General features: G+C 31.0%; 1 protein-coding gene across 9 annotated transcripts in view; it reads right to left on the bottom strand.

Annotated features, from left to right (window-relative positions):
- The window catches only part of Nhe2 (Na[+]/H[+] hydrogen exchanger 2), a 53,848-nt gene that overhangs the window by 31,016 nt on the left and 6,872 nt on the right, over positions 1–15,960 (bottom strand). For all 9 annotated transcript variants that reach the window (XM_068762674.1, XM_068762672.1, XM_068762678.1 and 6 more), the window contains exon 2: positions 5,459–5,692. In XM_068762674.1, coding sequence (XP_068618775.1) covers positions 5,459–5,569 — 111 coding nt within the window. In that variant the 5' untranslated portion in view covers positions 5,570–5,692. The remainder of the gene's footprint in view (positions 1–5,458; positions 5,693–15,960) is intronic.

The following is a 15,960-nucleotide window of genomic DNA, read 5'->3' as shown; positions in this document are numbered from 1 at the left end:
CAATTGTATTTCAACCCGAGCACAACTTGATTTAAGTTTCAGAAATACAAATGTTGACTTAACAGTTAACAGTAAACACAACCGAAGCTCTATCTGCATTAATTATAACCCCAAAACCTTGCAAATATCAGAAATACTTCATGTATATGAATTATTATTAGTAGTCAATATTATGTAAGATTTCGTGTTCCTAAAAATTGCGTCATTGCCTTTTTTAAAGCTACCGCTACATATCGAGCTCTATATGGAGTGGATTAGCTTTGAACTGTATAATATCAACGTAATAATTACTTTTATATTAATTAAACCAAAAAATGAACTATATAATATTTATTTTATAACTTTAAAAGGATTGCACTAATACAGACAATAAAATAAAATTACTTTACGTGATTTTTAAAAACATCTCTAGACAATTCTCACTAAATACACGGCACATGATATAGTTAAGGTCGCAAGGAAGTCGTTGGATGAGACAGTTCATCGGTTGAAAAGAAGAAGACACAACGCAAAACGTAATCGTATTTTCAATAATAAGTCATAACAAATAGTGACTCTAATCGAACCAAAATTAAAAACAGATTAATAAAAAGAAGTAAAAAGTAAATTTTCTATATAATTTGAAAATACAAGCTGTTATTTCATGTATACTGTTTTCATTCTATCGACTGAAATATAAATACAATACAACAAAGTTATACACATCCTTGAACTTTACGCTTATTGGCTTCCGAACTACGCAGCGAACCGAGTACAAATAACTTCACGGAATCCAGTACAAATATTTAATGTTTTAAGCCATCAGTTTAGTGCAGGTACATTTATTCTTTACGAAAATACAATAAAATTTGTTGAACATTTTTCTTTAAATACTCAACAAAGTAAGCAAACCTCGAAGGTACAGATGATTTGAACATTTAATAAAACAATTAGTTAAAAAAATAAAAGAAACTCATTTCTGATTCGGTCTTTTACAAAAACTAAAGCTAAACTAACCAAAAAACTTTGTATTTTATCAATTAAAGAATCTTTTACTATATTACAATGTTATGTATAATAGTGTATAAATTACTATATATATAATACACGAAGAAATGATGATTTTTCCAGTACACCGTACACGGTACACCGTGGTAAAGACGTGATTTTATATTTCTAAAGGTTCTCTTTTTTTGTTATTTATGTTGTCTGTTTTATTTTGTATGTGTTGTGGTTGCCTGCCGCTGAAGCTGCAATTTTTCTGTATTTTTATATGATTTGTATATGCAAGTATAGTTTTAAATTGAACAGGAAATCGAAAATAAATAATCTAATCTTTGTTCCAAATCCCAAAAATAAAAATATATTTTTAAAATATTAATATTTCACCGTTACTTTATATTTTTGTATTTATTTAGTCAATAAAACTTTATATAAAGACAATGGATCCCTTTGTTATATTTTATAGTAAATTATGTATCCCTAATTCGTAACAAAAATTAAAAAAAATCGTGAATAAACGTTTATATGTCACACATAAAATACTTTCGAACAATATATATATATAAGTTGACTCATTGTTTAGTGTGTTAACAAATTAGTTATTTCTTGTCACCGTCGTTAGTTATTCTTTCGTGTGATTAATATAATAACGTGACGTAAGCTTTAATCATTTTGACAAAAGCCTGCGACGGCCATTTCGCCGCAGTGTAGTCTCTGGGCGGCGAGCTGGCGTAGAGCTTATGTGACCTTGTTCACGATCTTCGTCTCAATAGCATTGACCTTCACCGCTTCATTTACTCTGAATATCGAATTTTTATCTCTTTTTGCGTATGTACTATCATTATTTAAAATAATTATATAAGATATAATCTTGCTTTTTGATTAGTGAAAGTTTAAATAAATACGAGTTATATATTACTTCTTATATTCATTTTATTTTAATTAAATTATTTTTACTTAAGCTTCTCCATATTTTTACATGGACTGAAATTTATTCCTTGGGAAAAGTGGAACGATTACACATCGACAAGTTTGGCGTATGCTACGATTTCTGTAAATTACTAGTAGAACAAACGCATCGATACAGAAAAGATGGTGTCTTATCACAAAGCGGATACTTTAGTTTATTCGTCACACAGATAAAGCCGTGATAACTAGGAAAAACTTTTGATCCCTTTCAAAGGTAGATGGTAATCACGAGCCAGCTTCATGCGCCGGTTCGATCAGGTCCGAACCACGCTCAATACATCAGCAACCGAAGCAAGACACACTGCAAAAACCAGTACAGACTTTTGCAAAGAAGGTTACGGTCGTCAGTAGTAAGGGATACAACGTAACTATGATCTTGGTTTTTATCTTGATATGAATTTCATCTAAGACTGTGACCTATTAATTTTTATTTTCAGATCTTAGTGTACGTAGTAAATGTTGTAGAAAGATGTAAGATTCCCTTGCGTAACTATAATGGGTTCCGTGGAAATGTATAAACATTATTTATCTTTTCATTTCATGTTCGAAGTACACTGGTGCATATACTAGTGACATGGGTGACATGTGACCTAGTTGTTCAACTTTGATTTATCTTCTGCTTGTAAATGCTTTTACGTTAAATGAAGATACAATCAAGAAGGTTATAAATAGATTAGTATCAGATCACTTAAAAAAAAAGAACAGTTTTTGGCATTTCTCAACATATTTATTTTACACGTTTGACCTTCTTTAAGCCTTTATGCATATGTATAATATGTAAAATTAGCTAACAGAGGTATCCCAGCGGTAAAACGGTACAGGAATGAGACTTGCAATCGTACGTCTCGGGTTTGATCCCGATCTTAAATAACTCACGCCTTATGCAATAATTCTATAGCCTTGCCATTGCTTACAACTAACTTTCTAGAGGAAGGGCAGCAGCGTCACTTGCGTATCGTAATACCACACCAATAGCTAACCCGCCTGCCAAGCGTGGTGAAACGATGACGACGTAAAATTAGACTACTCAATCGTATGTGGCTTTTTGTTTAGATGCAATTGACATAAGATGAAATTTCATCAGTAAAATAAATACATTTAATAAACTTTTAAGTTAAACGGTTTTTTGATACCCATATTGTGTTGGTTGTGGAAAAATATGTACCTAGTCCGCCGGATTGGAACAGCATCCATATTGAATTTTAAATTTTCACATAATCATCGTGTTTTACTAGTGTAGCCCTTTCATTTGATACCCATAATGAGGGGGTTAAGAAAAAATACGTAATCCGCCATTTTGTATTGACGGCCATCTTAGATTTATAATGTTATTGATTTTATTATATTGTATTGTCATCTAAATTAAATGTGTGTACTAAATTTCAGATCAATCTGACAACGGGAAGGTGCTTAAATTTCAATTTCTAATTTTGATCTAAATAAATTCTGTACGGGTCGAACTAAATAAAACCGTTTAATAATTTCACTTATTAAGAGACGCTTTTTAAACATATATCTTCATTTTGTTGTATGACAACTCCGTAGTAGAAATAAGCATCGTAGCCAACATTCTTTTGCTAAAAAAGATCACTTGAAAATTAGTAAAAATTGTTTATCTCAGACACGAATTTACAACAAAGGAGTTATCGAAATTATTTTTAAAGGTGAAAACCTGTAATACGACTAAGAAATATTTCTTTATTCAATTTTAACTCGTTTTTTTATTTACTGAAAGAGTAATGTATAATGTTAATCATACACAAAATATTTTTTTCGAAAATATTACACGCCTCTAAAGATAGAGATAATTCCACATATATCGTCAGGCACTATTTAGCTAAAAAAATACTTTGATTAAAATATATACGTGACAAGAACTTTCAATTCTTTGTTTGTTTTTAAAAAGATTTCACATAAATTGTTTTAAACATCTATTAGAAATGAACACCACATTTTTTTTATGAAATGGCTAATGGAATATAATTTTTTTTTTCCTATTGCAAAAGAAATCTTGTACCATTATTAGAACTCTATCACAATAAACCTTTTCGTCTTTTTGGCGGGGTACCCGTATCTGACGCCAAATAACAATCTGCAAAAATTCCTTTTTGGGGTCTGAAAGCATCTGGAGCAAACACAATTAACTAGCTACAAGCGACGACATATTATACCACTAAATGTATTTTAGAAAATTGAATGAACGAACAATTTAATATTTTGTAAAATATAATTATTATTGCTGTGTTATGCATATCATCTCTGAGGCCTTGTTTCTTTCGATATTCTGTGATAAAAAAACATTGTAAAAGTCTCTCTCATTTCGATATAATTACCAGTGTTATAACATATATATGTGATAAGGTCATTGCCTGTTGATATTAAACCAAATCTTTATCCAAAAATACCTGTGATATAAACAAATAATCCCACAAATTCTATTATTTCTTTCATGGGGACTTATAAATAGAAGATGGCTATATTTGATTGACTCGCTACAAATGACATTTTCGTTGAAATCATATTGAGGCATTTTGATAGACAGACGTTAAATTGTTACAGTCAGGAGTAAGATGCCATTTTTATAAATATTTTCTGATGTAATTGATATATTATTGATTGATATATGATCTTAAAAATGTATGAAATTACTACATTTTGAAACAATAACTAATGTATAAAGAAATTGGCTTACAATTATTTTTTATATAGTTTATAGTAATGTAACAAGTTATTAATAAAATCAATAATTAATTAATAAAATGTATGGGTATTTACACAAATAATTGTTTTTGTTATTGAAGTTAGAATGTAGTCTAAATGACTTCCTTTCACAATCAAGTGTTAAATAATACCAAAAAATCTTAACGTAAAAATCTTTAATTATGGAAATTTCTTGAAATTACTAGTTTCTTCTCGATATTACGGTTATCGAACATTCTCAAGGAGGGAGAATACATAATGTGATCCTCTACGCGGATTCAGTACTTGATCGATTAGTGAAGGTCATATAAAATTTTTAGTGGCTTTGGTTTTCGTTCGCCTTTATTAACAATAATAATATTGAATAGTTTAAACAAAGCATACCTTCTGGGAATCAAACTTGTAATCTACGGTTACATATTACAGTCTTCTGCTACATGTCTGCCACTCCCCGTACTGAACTAATTTTTCTTCATGTAAGTTGTAAGTCTATTACGTTATATTTCTTATTTTATAATCAACTAAGATTACGTGGACAAGAATAGAAACTTACTTATTTTTATTTATAGGAACTAACTTTCTTCGTTTCAGATGATAGAAGCTCAGTGCAAAGCAGAGGTCTCGCTCAATGAGCGCTACGATGACCGGTCTTGCACTGCTCGGATCAAGCGACTTCTCGACTTTTATTATGTCGTTGGTTCACCTTGTGAAGGACCTCCCCACTACGCGTCCACCGGCTCGACTAACTAAATAACTATCTAACGTACTAATATTTTTATGTACTTAGATTAATACATATGGTACTTACTTCAATGGGATTGCAGAAAGCGCTCGCCAGAAGCGCAGCTGCCGAAAACAGCGTGAGCGTTCGCCTACAAGCTCTCCTGCTAAGGTTGACTCCATGCTTGAGTGACGTCATGACTTCACCTCATACGTCCACGATCACCGGTTGCACATTTATTTAGTATCACAAAATTAAATCACTTGCATGTCGTTTAGTCTTAAGCACGTACCGACGTGCACTAGGAAGTCTCTTGACTCACTGAATAAAAATTGTTTTTCGTTAAAAGAGAAATGATCAATTAAGCGTTTCTAATACGACATTCGCGATGCTGATAAATCCTTTGTTTTCAACCTTATCGTGTTTATTGCATTGAACTATACTTCAATATAATTGTACTTCAATTTGTTAAAAGATTTTTATATAACAACTATACAACCATTATAACTCGAAAGAGTTTCTTAATATATATTTATGATTTAGCAAAGGACAGAGTGAAAGACGAAAGTACATTAACCTTACGGTACACGAAATATTAAAGACCAGTTTATAAAGGCAAAATTAAAAATATTGCTTGTTTATCTCATATGAGCTCTACATGAACAATGTCTAACTTTATTAGTTTAAAATAGCTTTATTATGTCTCAGAATCTACTAATAACTGCAGAATATATGTGTAAGAATTTTTAATTAAATTTCTTTTTTAATTAAACCTGTAGCGAAATAATCACAGTTGTCAAAATGCTTTCGCTTATCTGTCAATCCATCGGTATACGCATGCGCAAAATGTAAGGATGCGAGGCGTATGATTTGTAGGCCAAAATTTGTAGGTCAAAACCGCGTCTCACGCCGAAAAATATTGTGAAATATAATAATGGCGAACGGCGTCAACTGACATATGTGTTGTTGTATGTGAATTTGTATTAAATCTTTAGTGCTGTGATGGAATATGGAATTAAAAACTACCTGATATCAATTTTGAATCAATGTTTAATATTTGCAAATGAGTGGTGAAAGTTTTATGTAAAAATTATTTCATTCTCATGATAAATAATTAATTATGGCGTTGGTGTGTCTGAAGTTGTAGGCGGATAACTTTTAAATAAACTCTGTCGATCTTTCATCCAAGCGTTTTAATTTTTGTGTCCAGCTCGCTAGATGTTGTCTCTAACATTGCCTACCTAACCTGTTAAACTCCACATCAAACTAACTACTAATGTTGAAATATGTATGTAATGTGAATTATAACATAGATAACATTTTTTTGCCTTTTTGCACTGGTTTGTGGGTTTAACATTCGAGGTCAAACATTTGTTTTATTATTATAATTATATTTTATGTACTAGTAAATATAAATTAATACCAGAATTGTAATCTTTTAGCTTATCGATAATTTTCTATGAAACCAGAGATATTAAACAAAAATGTTATCGAATTAGAATGAATCCTTAATGAATATTGACGTTGATTATGTTTATAGAATCAAGATGATTAGCGTACTTGTAGTAGTTGATACGTAAAAAGAATATTTGTAGCACAAAATTTAGAGTAACACTACACGTTTATAGGCTCCTTGTATACTGTTACTTTGCATTTAAAAGAAGAAAATTATTACCACACGGTCAGAGATAGAACCGCCTATTTTACACTATTTGAGAGTAGCATAGTGTTCACTTGTTAAAATCACACCTTACATCCAAAAACTTTTATTCATTGCGCTTTTCAAATTGCTGCAACAGCTTGATAGAAATGTGCGCCGCAATTTAGTCATATTTTTTTTATAAGGGCTAAATGCATAGCTCACGATAGCAAGTACATAAATAACACGCCCACAGCTGGACAAAAGCCATCTCCAGAAATTGATAATAGGACCGGTAGGAAACGGCCTGCATCATGCATCCTTCGACGACCTTAATAAAATCGTCTGTAGTTGACGTCATTTGCTTTGCTTGCTTGCTTGGTTCTTGATTTCCAACTACTACTCCAGATACTTTCACTCATTGGCGGAACCGTCTGCACTGGACGCTTTTTCAGCAGCCTCTTTTTGAGATATTAGAATTTCTGCTCTGTCAGCAGAATAACTTGAAAAATGGCGCATTACTAAATCGATACCATTATATAATATTATTTTTCAACCCTTCGATGACCTTGGACAGATAATGAAGGTACCCTTGTGCGCTTTACCAAAGGTAACCTAGCACCCACTAAGTCAGTTTTTAAAAAAAAACAATAACCAGTGCTTATATCAATATTACTCGTTTTTATACCGTAATTTTCATGCTGCATATAGATTTACTCCGTAGATAAGATAAAAATAAAACCAAGAAAAATAGTTATGTAAATGTATATTACAATATTAATAAAATGTATATTAATAGACTAATGGTTATCTTTTATATTTCTCTTGCGTTCACATTACAAAGACTAACATAAATGTTCCGAAAATAAAACGAAGCATTGATAAATTTACTCTTATAATAGAAAGAAGGCGAGCGACCATACGGCGCCGCCAGGCGTCGCCTCTGAATGCTTTTATACGCCCATAAAATTCCTACTTCTACGAGTATGTTCATGAGCTAATCGTTTTATTATTTGCTTCGAGAAAGTGTTATTACTTACAGATGATTAATCAATATCATATCCATTATTATATAACAAGGAAAGAGAATTTAAAAACTTGTACTCTAAATAGTAAATAAATAAAACGAAATGTTAAGAAAGAAAGACAAAATGCTTAGTTATTCATCATAATTTCAGCCGTACTTCGTCCTCTCCTAGACATGGGCGTCACCGAAAGATTTAAAACCAGTAGGAAGCTTCCATCACCCAGCGTCTTCTGATTACCTTAACCAGGTCGTCTCTCCATCATATGGTCTTCACTCCAGAACCTTAAGGCTCCGTCTGTGGTGGTCTATTTTTGTAACTTTCTTTAATCTACTAATCTCCTCATTTCTTATTCGATCATGTAAAGATATCCCAAGCATATTTTTTTTCTTTCTTTTGACAGTTCCTTGTGCTACTGTAAGCTTGCCGACAAGGCCTGAAGTGAGAGACCACTTGGTTATAGACCTTCGTGTTTTGTGATTATGTCCCATACAAATAGATACTTTATTTTATAATTAATGTATACATAAATTAAAATAATTAAAACGGATAAATAAATTTATTTCTTATTTGTAATTTACCATAGTGACTCAACTTTATTATAGCTCCCATATCTAAACTAAAGTTAAGAAACAAATACATTAAAAAATTACATAAATATTTTCATATTAAAAACATTGTAACACGAAGCTCGAAATTAATAATTTTCATTTCTTATGATTGCATTATGTATGAAAGCGTAATTCGAGAGAGTCATTTGTTTTAGTCTGTAGACACAAACAGGAAATGCTGAAACAAATAGGTTGTGACGCGATGCCGGAACAAAATAGCCGTCGGTGTAAGGGAAGTGGCGATGCGATAAATTCGTTGATTGTTCCAAATAGCGGTTCTACTACACGGCAAACTGAATAAGTGAAAATAAAAAATATTCTCGGGACCTTTCTATTAACAAATTCAGACAGCCATTTAAAAAAAAAACTTTTTAAATTTTCATCAAAACTTTCGTTGATATTATATTTATTCAATTATCACAAATATTTTATTTATTATTATAATTAAATTTTTAAACATTTTCGAAAATAATTGATGCCTCTTGTTTATTCATATTTTATTACAACACGTAAGCATACTCAAAACTTTATTAAAATATTGTCGGTAATTATGCTTGGCAACATAGAGTTTCAACTTGTAAGTGATACAACGTACTTCGTTAGTCATTTTCATTCCAAACATCGCTTTAGCTTTTAGCTTACGTGACGAGCAAATTATTAATTTTATTTGCCTCAAGGGTATGTACATTACAATGACAAGGTCACTTTTGCTATAAAAAATTCACTGTAATGTCTCTAAAAAGGCATTCGTGTTTGTACCATTAAAAAGAAGTAATTACAATTAATAACAAATAATGCTGCGTTGTTATTATAAAGGTATCTGGGCGCTATATATCGTCGTCATTTCAGCCAAAAGACGCCCATTGTAAGCTATAGACCTCCCCAAAAGATATCTACGGGGCATATTTCATAATCGCCACGGTTGGTATGTGGTTTGGCGATCGCAGTGTGGTATTATGGTAAGTAGAAAACGCCCATCCTTTGTAAACTTGTTTGTTTTAAAAGTGTGAATTTTTTTATTATATCCTGGAAATCGAACCCGCGACTTACGATCGGAGGACTACGCCCTCTACCGCTAAGCTACCACATATACACATTTAGTCTCTCTATATTGTGAGACCAATAATATTTATTTAATAAAAACAAGTAATAACACAGAAAAGTATAATACAGAAATTGCTGTTATATAGTCTAAGCCTGCAGATGGCTGTCAAACTTCCAGAATATCATGCATGTATATAATCTAGTTATATAATAAAGAGAAAATTTCAAAGAATTTTAAATTAAATTCGAATAACATTTATTACTTCCGTAGTTTTAGTTATAATAGTTCTTGAAAACATGCATTAAAGACAAATCCTAGGAGAATGAAAAGTTGAGTTCTTTTAAAAATTATTGTTACAAATATCGAGTCATTGTCGAATCTAATTCTTCTCGGGAACGTTGGGGAAATGAAGAATCAGAAAATTTATAGAGATGAAAGTCTTCGATCAGTATGTGTTACCGTATGACATAAGCCTTAAGGTTCTGGAATCGGGACCAAGGACTGGCAAGCGCAGAATAGGAAGTTCACTCAAAAGATGGATAAATAAGTTTGTTAAGAAAAGACTCCGAATATAGGCCACTTCCTAACAAACTATTGATGATTAAATTAGGTATATCATTGAAATTATGGTGATTGTGTCAAAGTTGTGACACTCATCTGAGGTAAATAATATATAAAAGTCTTTTGCTTTACCTGTGGCAATGTAATAAAATCATAATAGACTAAAAACAAATCTGTAAGTGTATTTATAAATAGTTTTAACTCCAAGTACTCGACTCTGTTCTATTTTAGTCTCCTTGTTAAAATGAAGTAAAAGCACTTGTCAATGTCATATCCTCCTACGCTGTAGAACCTTAAGATAGTAAGGTTAAATAAATAAAGGCTATTATTATTTAATTTCACGCTAAAAATAGCTTTGAATTAAAATACGATTTTCAATTCATCCCACGACATTTCTCGTCGATATTTCTTGTAGTATTTTATTTATACCAATTATTTTATGCTGTATAAAACTAAAAATCAATGTACAAAACATTGATATTAATTATTATTTATATACATAGGCAGAAACAATCCGAATGAGTTGTTTGAATCACTAAAAGATGGTATGGGAATGAACCTAGACTAAGCAATAGTAATACTATTAACAGCTATTACATCAATTGAGTCGAAGTGTTAAAGAATAGTAGTAAATAGCATTTAAAAGTATATTAGGTAGTAAAATTAGCAAAAACAGTATAATTAAATGTGCAGAATAATACTAGACGATACATCATTCTCAAAACTCGAGTTTGTTTTCAACAACGGCTTTAAGAAAGCACAAATATTAGACCATAAAGAGTAAAAACTTGGGTTATTAACAAATTATATAAATAAGTAGATGATGGCAAAAACGACAACAGAGAAATTGGTGGGTTTTACTCTAAGGGACGCAATAAACAAGTGGCTCTGAAATTAAAGTAACAGACATCGGCCTAAGAATGGCAAAATTAAAATGAGGATAGAAAACCACATTGCCAGAAAACAAAATTAGTAGTGCAAGAGGCTGCAAAAATGTAATTCATGATAGCAGAAAAAAAAAGAGCAGAAAATTTTCAAAACTAAGCATAGCTGTTACTTATGGCTACGCTTAATGATCGTAACTTACGACATAACATTTTCTTTCACACAATTACAGACAGACCCAACACCATGCAACATCGCTTATGATCCTTATTTTGAGTACTCAATTGATGCATGCATAAATTAATTCGATAATTTTCGTAGTTCCTTGGTAAAGGACCATGGACACGGTGAAAATGCCCACATCCACTTCGAAGACCTGTAATAACATAGTACAGCCACACCAGTAATATGTGGTTATTATTGTTTTGTCGTATTAATATAGGATAGGTATTCAAACGGTTTTTTTAATAAATTTACCGATAAAAAACGAAATTTGGAACGTTGCCTAAAACATAATCGTTTAAGGTCCTATTCGCAGCTCAGCGGCGACGCAAAGACGCTGTCACAAAATCAATTCGTAACGCTATTTGCTTAGTGGTAGTGCTCGGCCACATACAGAGACTAAACGCTGCACGAAATAACTTTAGCTGGAAAAGAACATTTCCATAAAATATTAATTTACCGTAACCTTAATAAGTTTCTCTATGCTTCATAAAATTAGTCATTCTTATGGAGGCAACTTTGTACGGTATTACTATACTCTTATGTAATTTCTCCTAATTATCATGTAATAATTAAAAAAGTTTATGAAACCACAATTTTTACAAATATAGATTTCTTAAGTATTAACAATGCTTTGCAATTTATCAAACTAGACTCTTCTGGCATTCTGCTCATTACGTACAGAAGTTATTAATGTAAATTATCTTATATGGAAAAAAAGTGTTGATTATAAAAAAAGGTTCTCTTCCCACCACAATTTTTTCATAAATATTTCTTATTAAAAGAGCTACGTTATACTAGAACGTTTTCACGCAACGAATAGTTTTGCTATAAATTTTCAAAATGCAAAACGATTTATATTTTACACAAATGTTATGTTCGTTCGTAAATAAATCATTATTAACTACAGGAAGTCAGCACAGCGTTTCTATTTCTGGTTTTAGTTGAACAGTACTGGTAAAATTTACTCTTTCAACTACGACTCAATAGTAGAAACCGTATAAACAATGACCTTGCTACATACGAAGTTACACATTAAAATTCTTTGAAAAATCAACGTTTTGTTGTTACTTATAAAATGAATGCATGACTAATTGTGCACTATGAATGTTCTCGTAAATCTGATGCGTTGCGTATCTTGCACAAAAAATATACAATAATGCTATGAAATCGCCCAAATTATTACGACCGATTAGAATTTAAAAAAAAAACTAATTTGGTTAAGTATCTTACTTTTAAATATAACGGTATAAATTTTAAAAATGAAGACAGAATTCAGTTTATAGCAATAGTTACGATAATTCAAGCTAAGTAAAAAATAATATGCCTTGAAAGTTACTAAAAGCCATAAAAGATTCAACGCTTGCTTCATATGCTTAGGATTGAGAGCTGTGTCTAAGGTACTGTTTAATAATTTATTTTTACGTAACTTAAATAGTAAATTTATAATTATTGTAAATTATCAATCTGTGATTATTACAAATCCGATGATGACGTTAATATTTATGTCGCAGACAAGGGATCGGAATTTACAGAAAATTCTAAATAACGATCTGAAATAAGAGATAAGTCGCATAGTTAACGAATAATGATACTATGTAATGTTTTATTTATAAATTATGATAAATAACTTAGTTATAAAAATAGTAAAATGTTAGGTACAAAACACGAATTGTTAGTGGTCTTGGAAAAAAAAACACTTCAAAATAATAAACACAAATAATAAAAATTGTAGGTAATATATAGTAATGGCAGAAAATTATACAACTAAATAATAATAAAATAGTAAGTGTTCGTTATTAATATATTTAGTACAAAAACGAATACAGCGCTATAGCGTTATGACATATATAGTATTTCTATCATTTGTAAGTTACGATTGTACACATTTTTATGTAGCGAAGCACCAAACTAACTGTTATGATATAGTATCAAAGTATCAATTATTAATTAGGGTCTTTTAAAGGTTAAAAGACATTAAAAAAAAAACATGACAGTTTATGCAGATAGCTTCAAAAAGTTGTCAGCGTAATCTAAAAATCATACAATATATCATTATAAAGATGATCTTTGCTTGCGTGCCAAGAATATCTGTAATGCTCACGTAATGGAAGTATATGATATAAACGAAAGCTCAATTCTGTATCGGACGGATGTGGTACAAGGTCATAGGACTTAATGTGGAAATAGATAGTTGATTACAACACTTCTATAATTTATCAAACTTGTTCTTAGGAGCATGATATATGTTTTTCAAGTTTTGGTCCCGATTTAATTTTCGCTCTATCATTTTTCCCATTGTTTGAAACCACCATGATTTTTAATTTAAATAAAGTGCCTATCGGTATTCGAACTCAGGACACAGATTTCCAATACTACCGGTTAGATGCAATATCTTGCGTCTTTGACCACGTTAACGAGGTTGTCTGCCCACCCTATGGGCTCTGCTCTACCGGTCCCATCATTAATATTTCTTTTAAAATATTTTGTTATAGTAATAATCGGCTATTAAAAGTTAATAAAAATTATTTGCCGAATTTATCTTAATCATAGTTCCAAAAAAAATAACTCTGACTAAGTATTTATTATGTTAATTGTTGAAGATGGTGCACTTCTAAAGTCTAGAAAGCCTTGGTCGAATTCGTCTAATTGCCTCCAAAGGTCTCTTTAACCTGCTTTTATGAGAGCACAAAGTCCGCCCATCGAGGATCGCCTTCTTGGTTTGTTTCCCTCTCCTTTCCTAGGACAACCTGCTTATTTTGTAGCCTTAGGTAATAATATATATATATATATATATATATATATATATATATATTTATATATATTTATATATATATATATATATATATATATTAATTATAGGAGATTGTATAAATAGGTAAATGACTTTCAGTTTAACATAATAAATAGTCACTAAAATTTAGATGAATAAAAATAAATACTAAGGACTGTAAAGTAACAGCGAGCAAATGTTCAAAGTTACTTAATAACGTTTTTATTGATTGAAACTCAACATTTACAAATTTCATTTCGTATTTTAGTACGACGTTCTTCTCGCCCAGCTTGAATAAGGCAGTGAGAACAATAAAGAGACTGGAATCGAAATACTAACTAATCAAAAATGAAGATTTTATATATTTTAGTCAACGGCAATTATTTATTTCTATTCTGATTAATATGTGACAATATTGAAGGTCATAGCAGTCTAATTAGAGAGAATAACTAGCAGGCATTTTCTTTTAAAAATAATCGCAGTTTGTTAATGATATAATTAACATCTTGTAATATTTTTCTAACTATAACAAATTAAAGTATACATTGAATGTTTCATTACAAATAAAAAAATAATAATAATCAAGTTAAACATACATGATATTCAAAAAAAATCTTTTAATTAAGTACTGTGGGGTGAGAAGGCTGAAACAATATTGCAGTGCAGTCGGTTGGAAAGCGTGGAATCCCTCGTGAGCTTGTGCGCCCGCCGACCTACCTAGCAATGCTATTTTTTTAACTGGAAATGAAGTATGTCACGTTTGACGTCATATTAACATTTATCCTATTATACTTAGTCTGGCTATGATCAATATTAAAATTAAAAAAATACATAACATCACTTTCGATTTGTAATCTATTATTCTTAAATGGGACAATCAATGTGTATAACATTTATTGTCCCATTTTTTCCATTCATTCCCATGTTAGCGTCAATCAGAATTAAATATTTTAGTGATATTAAAATAAAACGTGGTTATAAATAGAATCGCATTGCTGTAGTAGCAATACACAAAATATGTATGAAGCTAAATGCATTTTTTTTATTCCCCATTCGCATATTTACAGTAAAATCTCCTCTTTTATGATTCATGAGAATGTAGTCCTCTTAACAGTACACTGAGACCTTTCAGAAGGACTCTGCACCGGGTTATAAAGTTCGAACCACCTAAGCGTGGTTAAGACTTCATCAGAGCTGAATACTGGACTTCATCAAGTCTGGATTTTAATCTGCTGTATTAACATTTATTATCAGTTGCAGAGAGTATGGTATGCTCTAAATGGTTAGTGAAGAATTATCCCATGTGGAGGATGCGTGACCATATCGATAACTGGCCTCAATGGTTAAAGGACTGCATTACACTTATTAGTTATAATTTAGAATATATATGTTGTTTTAAGGGTATTATTACCATCATCATGTCGGCCGATAGACCCCCTTTGCAATGCTCAGGCCTACCTCCTTAAATCGCTACACGGTTTTGCGAGTTCCTGCAACCTTATCTATGTTGCCGATCCATCTTGTAAGGGTAAACTTTCGCCACAACCATAGACAGCTCGAGATCTTTTCGCTACTGAAGGCAGGCGGTTGCGAGGCATTGATAATATTATATGTTAAAATGAGATAAATGTATAAACTATAATACATTAAAGTAATATGTGTTTTATGTAATATAAAAACCAACATTTATGTCTTAACAGAGTTGATATATAGAAATGCGTAATGTCTGAAGTTAATTTAGTCAGCAAAGTTTAAAGATGATATACTTATAAATAAATTAATACTCTTTTCAGGGACCCTTTCTACACACAATCAGTTTTAGTTCAAT

Source organism: Battus philenor, unplaced genomic scaffold (genome assembly GCF_028537555.1).
Source record: "Battus philenor isolate CCGP_79_NKW_IND1 unplaced genomic scaffold, ilBatPhil1.0.hap1 SCAF_16, whole genome shotgun sequence".
NCBI classification, from domain to species: Eukaryota; Metazoa; Arthropoda; class Insecta; order Lepidoptera; family Papilionidae; genus Battus; species Battus philenor.
This window is presented reverse-complemented; position numbering and strand designations above follow the sequence as displayed.